Source organism: Nicotiana sylvestris, chromosome 7 (genome assembly GCF_000393655.2).
Source record: "Nicotiana sylvestris chromosome 7, ASM39365v2, whole genome shotgun sequence".
NCBI lineage: Eukaryota > Viridiplantae > Streptophyta > Magnoliopsida > Solanales > Solanaceae > Nicotiana > Nicotiana sylvestris.
In genome coordinates this window covers 81,812,016-81,821,078 of record NC_091063.1, presented here as the reverse complement: position 1 = coordinate 81,821,078, position 9,063 = coordinate 81,812,016, and the positions used below count along the sequence as shown (strand labels likewise).

Here is a 9,063-nt window from a genome sequence, read left to right as displayed (position 1 = left end):
TAAGTTAAAACTTGATTAGGGAGGGTAATAAAGTTTCATGTGTTGTATAGGAAGATAAAAATTCCTTCTAGTAATAGACAATGATGTCAAGATAGTAAAGTTTAAAATCACCTTAATAATCAAATGAGATCATAGGGATCTCGTAAGGGGCCTCAATCTACAATAGTCACGGGCGGAACTCTAGAATTCCCAAAGAGACACCCTTGGTTGAGCAACATCCATAAGAGAAAAACCAGAAAACTTGTTATTTCTGCACATAAAAATCGAATCAAATAGCTTGTGAACAATATCCACCAAAAGGCTGATGAGACTCATGGATGCACACATAATCACATCACTGTTAACGTAAACGCGGATAGAACAGTCAACAAAGCCATCTTTACAAACGAAACCAAACAGGGAACAACCCCAACAAAGATGTCTCAGACGCTCCATTAGTTAGCACGATGCACTTCATTGATCAGCTGATGGGTTTGTTAACAGCTCAAGTGATTTTTTGAGGTAGTCTACGGCGATAGAGACATCATCAAATGCCAGAGCCCCAACAGCAAACCTTGCAGCCTTGTGTGCTTCAGCTATTTTATCCGGAGGAGGCTGGTAATTGCTGTCGTATTCATATGATTTAGTGGGAGCAGCTGCAGCTTGTGATGCAGTCCCATTTCTCTCACTTGAGCTGTGTTGAGCGTTTGATGAAAAGTTTGCAGTGCTTGATGAGGCCAATGTGGAATACGAAGCATCAGCGCCTTGGTAGTAAGAAGGGTTATGTGATGGCGCAGAAGGAAGGCTGCTCTCCATAAAGCTAGGATATGACTGGAAATTGGGATATGAATACGAGGGAACATCATGCGAAGGGTAGTGCTGTGGCAAGTGAGACTGTGGTTCTTGCACATAAGGTTGATGGTGATACGACGGAGAGTAAGACAGATTTTCAGATATATTAACTGATGGAGTCTGCTGGAAATTATGAGAAGAATAGTCATTATGAGAAGGATACTCATCACTAAAATATGAAGGAGGTGATGGAGGGATATGTGGAGGAGTTGGTGTGGTGGCTGCCGGAGGTGACGGAGGGACACGTGAAGGAGGAGGTGGTGGGGTGGCTGCTGGAGGAGACGGTCTATTTGCAGAATAATGTGCATCGTCATGTACGTGACTAAATGAATCGGATTCTGGTCCAGGTTTGATGACTGAATCGGATTCTGGTGCGGGTTTGATGACTGAATCAGTTCCACCAGGTTGAAGATCCTGCAAAGATGCTATAGTCAGTTAGCCATGATAGCTTGCAGTTACTGTCTTTAGATGCTCTAGAGAGGAAATAATCATTGCAAGCAAGAAAATTAAGCAAAATAATTGCCTGAGTGTTTAAAGGTTTAGTCCCTAATCCATAAAACACACAATAAAAATTAATTTAAACAGAATCGGAAGGGAAAGGCTCAAAGTTCAATATCTTAAACTGTTAACAGGGAAACAAACACTAAGGTGAGAATCTTTCAGTATTCCTAAAATCAAGAAACGCTTAACATCTACTTTAAGGCTTTTCACCCATTAACAGTGTCATGAAAGCTGCCTCCCTATGTCCCATTGTTTTTCATCTACTCTCTGTTATAAGCAGCTCCAGAAAGAGAGGTCACTTTCAAACTTATCAACAAAGAATTGTCTGTGTTCACAGATGCAAGACAATCAGTGGCAATGTATGACTGTCACTAGTCTGCCTCTGGAAACTTTTGAGATAGAATAATACACTTGTCCAACAAATTATCAAAAGCATGAACCTTACATATGTATCATTTTGTGCACTGGACAGCTCCGAAATATCTCTTTCATCACCAGGAGGGCCTGGTACAGGCTTCCTTCCTTCTTTCAAAGCTTTCCTTATATCTGCTGCCTTCCAAGCTGCATACTTCTGTTTCTGCTCAAGCTGATGATATAATAAGGTCAACCAATCAGGCGAACAGAGGCTACATTACTAAATACGTTCTCTATTACATATAGACACATGTGAGGATATAGCTGGAAAAGTCATGTTTTGCATAATCAGGTATCATGACAAAAAGATTAAAACAAATAAGAGTTAACGGAGAGAGGGAGAGAGAGAGAGAGCGAGAGAGAGAGAGAGAGAGATTAAAACTTGTCACAACACGTTGGAAACTCACATCTGGCTGGAGTTCACCAAACTGATTAAGGATCTCAAAAAAGATACTCGCGGCATAAAATGTCTTCGCTGTATTCCTGTAAAACCCCAATCAGTCATTGCAAAGAAATTCCTAATTCCTAATCATCGATAGAGAAACAAGCTCCTATAACAGCTAACAAGCTTCAATACCAATTAACAAACAATTATCTAAATCAACTTCTTTTACATTTACTATCACCAATTAAATACGTTGTACAGGACAGTTGAAGCATAGCTAAGGTCAGAAACAGCCACCATATCAGATGTTTGAACTAATTAACTGAAGAGCGAAGGGAGCAATGGAAAAAATCTAGAAGGTGAAGCAAAATCCGTCTACTTTGAAAAGGCCAAGAGATCAAAACAGAGGCTGGAGAACGGCTGGTAGTAAGCATCTACTCTTAACTATGTCTTATTCCATGCAACATGAGGTTGGCACATCTAAACCAGATAAAGCAGCCAAGATGGATCTTGTTTTTTAAATCAGTGCAGTCAAGAACTCAAGATGGCATCTAAACTGAATGACAAGGTAGTACGACTGATCACATATGAGAAGAATGATGCAAGTGAAAAAGAAAAAGGTGCATGTCACATAAATAATAAAATTCATACAAGTCTGCTCGCCCAGCTCGATCTTGTTTATCTGCCTTTGCAAAAACATTCAAGGCAAATCCCTCCACATGCAAATGATCATCGGGCCCCAATTCCAGTGACTTCTTATCCTGCAGAAAGAGGGCAACAGACATGACACAGAATAAGGCAAAGAAAACCACACCAAACATAGACATCAAGCAGATTTCAAGCCACGAGCTCACAGAGTAATGGCCATTTAGTGAGACTGGTAGATGTGTTGCTTCTAAAAGACTAACGTTGGCTGATCAAGCCGATAAAGTTAAGCTAAAACACCAAGATAAGATTATATACCATAACAAAATTCTTTTTAAAGTGCATGGAAGTCAAGGGTAGGAGTGGCAAACGGGCGGGTCGGGTCTGGATATGGTTCGGGTTGAAAACGGGTAATGAAAAAACGGATTAATTATCCGACCCGACCCATATTTAACCCATATTATCCATGACTTCTTGTATATGATCACTTTTAGGAGAATTCTTAGTCTCTCTAACTTGAGGAACCCCAAATTTGAGGCTTTACAAATGTAAAAGTTAGACCCATTTGTTATCCATTGGTTATCCATTTTCTAAATGGATAATATGGTTCTTATCCATATTTGACCAGTTTTAAAAAAATTCATTATCCAACCCATTTTTTAGTGGATAATATGGGTGGTTAACTGTTTTCTTTGAACCATTTTGCCACCCCTAGTCAAGGGGATACTAGCCAAACATTTAGCTTTTAATCGAGCTGGAAAAAGCTAAACTTATATGCCAAGATATGTTTATAAACAAAACAAACTTCTGTTTACGCTACATGAAGCCAAGTATATGCTACCCAAACAATATGCTAGTTTCTACTCCTAGATCAAAATTTAGCACATTGTGATAAGGACATCAGTTCTCAATGTTTAAATATCAGTCAATCAATCAATAAACTATTCCTCAATCCCAAATTACTTGGAGTCTGGCTATATGAATCCTCTGGCAGTATTTAAAGAGTTGATCATAGAAGGCCAATTTACCACTAGCTGCCAATATTCGAGAAGCTAAAGCAGACGAATTTTTTATGTTACATGAATATCTCACCCAACCATATTTCTAAACAAATTAATCTTACAACCCAAGAAATATCTAGGTATTCAAGTGACTAAGAAAAAGGGATAAAAAGGAAACCTTTTCGAGTTGATTAATAAGGGAGACAAGGAGGGAATTAGTGGTCTTTGTACGCTCTTTTTGAGGAATCTTCAACCCTCGCTCCATTGCGTACAACCGACCTGCCACAAATATTTTCCTTTTTAGAGACAATTCTAAACCAAATTATATGAACAAAGGAAAAGTAGGGTTTACAAAATAAAAGTTACAGTAGTAGGCAACGAGGGGTTCGTGTTTCTGCAACTCATCGGCGCGTTGAAGGTAAGGTAATAGCAGCTTTGCCGGTTCGTTCTCCTTCGACATCGCCACTTCTACAACCTTCGATTTATCACAACTTCAGTGTTTTGCGCCTAACAATTGACACCAGCTTTCTTATTGTTGTTGCTGATATTTCTATTCAATTTCGCTTCCCTTCTCAACTAAGGAAAGGGAAGCTCCAATTTATATGATTACCATAAATAGTTATTCTTCGAAGTTTCTAAAAAAGTACTCCTACGTACTCTTTTCAAACAGGTAGAAATTAATACCCCTCGACGTCTCCGTTTTCTTCGATCTACTAATACCATCTCCGGTCTCCTTTTTTTTGAGATACTTTCGCACACTATTAAAAATATAATACAAAAGATTAGCATTAATCAATGATTAACAAATATGGCAGTAAAATATTTATACATATAGCAGATTTAATTCAATTCAAATCAACAAGAATCAAGCTGTTAAAAAGACAGTCCTAGTATTTAATATATTTTCCTATTTTTTCTCTCCATTCCATACCATATTTTATTTTTTTTAGAAACCAATCCATTCCATAACAGATTTTTCCTTTCCATACATGGATCTTTTTATATAATGTAATGTAGCAAACTATACATCTTTATATTCTAACAAAATAAAATACATATATTTACGAAAAAATTATAATGTATGTTTGTGGTGTATATACATTATAAATCATATATGTTTTTAGGAAAATTCATATATATATGCATATGTTGTTTATATATGTCTTTATATTTAATTATATATCATCGATCCATTACATAATAATTTTTTTCCTTTTTTCACATGGACCTTTTTATTCAACTTAATCCTAGCAAAATTATATATTTGTATATTCCAATGGAATAAAATACATATATTTCGTGAAAAAAATATAATGTATGTTTATGGTATATTATAAATCATGTGTTTTTCTAGGAAAAAATTATGCATATATGCATATGTTATTTATACACTTATTTATATTTAAAGAGATATTATAAATATGTCATTTATATTTTGCACTAATATAACATGCATATTTGTACAAATTATCTGTATATAAATAGTATATGTGACATATTTTTTTCTTCTATATACATATTAGTGGCATACTAATATTTTAGATTAAATTTTATGTAAGGTATATGCTAGCAATATACTTTGAATAATATCAATATAATAATGTAGTATGATGTATATATATGACATATTGATATGTGGTATATATATATGACATATTGATGGAATATTTACATTGTAAATTATCACAATATAATATACTTGAAATATGTTAAATGTATATTTTTAGTTAAAATAAAATTGTACAGAAAAAAGTTTAAAATAAAATTGTACAGAAAAAAGTTTCAAACTCAAAAAAGAAAGAAATACTAAAATTCTCATTGTGTAGAGAGAATTATTTTTGAGATATTCTTCTTTCAGAATCTTTGATATATTTGGGTAAGTGTTATTTATGGAAGAGAAAAAAGAAGTTATAGAAGAGTGAGGGAAGAGGAAATGGTAAAAAGTGTATTAATGTAGAGGGATCCCTTAGTTAATGGAGTTATCAAAATGAAATTGCTAAAAAAGTAATAAAAAAAAAGTGTTGTTTTTGAAATAAATAAAGTCTACTATCATTTATGATAATAATTTTTAAAAAGGGACCAAGCATGTAAAAATCTCTTTTTTTTATTTGTTCGTTATATTAAAAATATTTTTTTTACTCACTTTAATAAATTAAGAGAGAATTAATAATTTATTTTTAATTTATCCTTATTATTAAGTAATTATTTTAAAAATTATCGGAGTACTAATAGTCAAATTTAAGTATTGACAATACCATTGATAATGATAATTTAATAAAATAAATACTTAACTAAAAGTTTCTTATGGGAAGTGAACAAGTATAATGGGATAGAGAAAGTATAACTTTAGCAAAAAGAATTTGATAAGAAGATATTTGTCATTTTAGAAAATAAAGAGGGTATTTGTGTACGGGTAAAATCGGGGGTAATGTCTATTCCGATTTTCCGGTGAGAAAACGGAAGAAGGGTACGAATGCACGAGATTGTAATCGAGGTTAGAGACCTTTCGTATCGAGATTCAAGAAGAGTGAACGATATGCTCGTCATCGGATATGGTAAAGCGATGCACCCTGGGCCGAAAATGAGTTCTAAGAGCTCGGGAAACACGGTGGATGGTTACACACCACGGATAGAGGGTCGTGATATTCGCACCCAACCGGATATCACAGCATGGATCTCGTTGGATATCGGTTATGAATCAGTAATTAACGAGAAAGGAAGATTTTTACCTTTTTTTAGACTTATACTAGGGGTAAAACTTTTCTACTATATAAAAGAGAAGTTTTTCTTTTGTAACACACATTGTAACATATGAATAAAAGCAACACAAGTTCATTTTATGCCTTTAGCTACTGTTAAAGTTCTTGTTCACTTATCATGTTCTTCATTCACAACCAGGCTCGAACCGGGGGTCCAATCGAGGACAAGTCTGTTGCTCAACCCAAGTTCATGCTTGGCCATAACATTACAATCGGTTTGATCCCTTATTTTGTCTTTAATTCATTTATCTAATATTCTTAATTATTTCTGTTGAATCAAACCACGTATTCTTCAAATCGTATACAAATTTAATTGTTATCCAATTTTAGGATAAACAGTTTGGCGTTCACCGTGGGGCTAAGAATAATAGTGGTGATTTGATACGAATTTCCATAACACATCGTATTTTACGCTTGTTCTTTGATGTTGAGTCTGGCCATCACTGTGAAAATAATTATAACGACCTGACCGGTTGTTTTAAGAGTTATAGCCCCGATCCCCTATTAACTACTTTCCCCGTATTTATTTCTGCTACTGTGACTTGCCGGGAGGTTTCGTTTTGGTTTTTGGATTGTTTTGGGACACTTAATCCCTAAATGGAAGCTTAAGTCTTAAGATTTGGACCGTAATTGGAACTATGTGAAGACGACTCTGGAATGGAGTTTCGTCAATTTTGTTAGCTCCGTTGGGTAATTTTAGGCTTTGAGGCGTGTTTGGATTGTATTTTGGAGGTCCATAGCTCATTTAGGCTTGAAATGGCGAAAGTCGAATTTTTTGGAGATTTGGACCGGTAGTAGAATTTTTGATATCAGTGTTGGATTCTGATTCCGGAAGTTGGAGTAGGTCTGTAATGTTGAATATGACTTGTATGCAAAATTTGGGGTCAATCATACGCGGTTTGGTTGGTTTCGGCTTCGGTTGTCGAATTTGGAAGTTTCAAGTTCTTTAAGTTTGAATCGGAGGACGATTTATGTTTTTAGCGTTGTTTGATATGATTTAAGGGATCGACTAAGTTTGTATCGTGTTTTAGGATTGGTCGGTTTGTTTGGTTGAGGCCCCGGGGGTCTCGGATGTATTTCGGATGCTCAACGGAATAAAATTGGACTTGTGCATATTCTGAAGTTTGCTGGTTCCGATGTTTTTGCACCTGCGCTGGGAGGTTCATAAGTGCGGTCCCGCATATGCGAGGATGAGGTCGCAGGTGTGTTTTTAGTCATGAGGACCAGTGGTCGCAGATGCGAGGCAAGAGCCGTAGAAACGGAGCCGCATCTGCGGAAGGGTGATCGCAGAAGCTGATTTGAGGAGGAAGCAAGGTTCCGCATAAGTGGACGACTGATCGCCGAAGCGCATCCGCAAATGCGGATATTTGTGGGCAGGGGCGGAGTTTGGGAATTTAATGAAATATTGCAGGTGCTGAGCTTTAGCCGCAGAAGCGATACCATAGAGGAGCTTGAGAGCTCGAATTTTGGCGATTCTTTGAAGGATATTCAGAGGAACTTATTGGATAATGATTCCTAACTTTTTTTTGGTTGTATTCCATTAATCAATTGTTGATTTCATCATTTAATTACGGATTTGAGTTGGAAAATTGGGAAATTTTGAGAAAAGTTCTTAGGCCAAATTTTGGGGTTTTGATCAAGATTTTGGTATCGGATTTTAGTAAATTTGGTTTGGCTTGACTCGTGAGTGAATGGGTGTTCATAATTTGTTACTTTTTCCCGATTCTGAGACGTGGGCCCGGGGAGGCTTTTTGGGTGATTTTTTCAATTTCTTGAATTAGCTTTGATTTCATTAGCTAGATTACTTTCTTGCAGCTGTATTTATATTATGTACCTGGTTTTGGCTAGATTTAGACCATTTGGAGTCGGATATTCATGGAAAGAGCATTGTGACTGATTGATTGAGCTTGGTTTGAGGTAAGTACCTTGCCTAACCTTGTGGGGGGAACTCCCCTTAGGATTTGGTATTGTTTGATATATGAGTGCCATGTGCGTGAGGTGATAGTGCGTACACGGGCTATTTCTTTAAAAAATCCATTTTCATTAAGTAAAATATTTGTTTTCCTTTAACTGAGTTGCACTAGCATATGTAATTATCCTATTTAATTTAGAACAGCATGTCTACGTGTCTTGATTGCTTATCTGAACTCTGTGCAGCATGCTTAGTGAATTTCCTGCTTCTTCATTGACTTGTACTTAGTCTAAATCATAGGATTTTTGTGTTGTAGTTGTAATTCTATTATTTGAGCTGCATATTTACTTTGGGACTACGGAACAATATTTCGAGAGATCCCCCTGTATTGCATATTTACTTTGCGACTACGGAACGATATTTCGGAAAATGCCCCAGCACTGCATATTTACTTTGGGACTACGGAATGGTATTCTGGGAGATCCCCCTACATATTTATGTTTGGGACTAGGGGACAGTATCCTGGGACATCCCTTGTTGTTATCTCTGTATTCTGAGCTGTTGTCTTTCTATGATTCTACTCCTGTTAGATTTTTGTATTTATTTTGACTGTGA

The 9,063-nt window shown here is 36.1% G+C and overlaps 1 protein-coding gene across 1 annotated transcript; it reads right to left on the bottom strand.

The window, feature by feature from the left end:
- Positions 1-221: 221 nt before the first annotated feature.
- On the bottom strand, positions 222-4,466 carry LOC104213076 (protein HOMOLOG OF MAMMALIAN LYST-INTERACTING PROTEIN 5-like). Its single transcript, XM_009762490.2, has 6 exons — positions 4,144-4,466; positions 3,956-4,056; positions 2,783-2,892; positions 2,154-2,229; positions 1,778-1,918; positions 222-1,245 (listed from the first exon to the last, which is right to left on the bottom strand). The coding sequence occupies exons 1-6, from the start codon at positions 4,235-4,237 to the stop codon at positions 454-456; spliced, it is 1,314 nt and encodes a 437-aa protein (XP_009760792.1). The 5' UTR covers positions 4,238-4,466; the 3' UTR covers positions 222-453.
- Between the last annotated feature and the right edge of the window lie 4,597 nt (positions 4,467-9,063).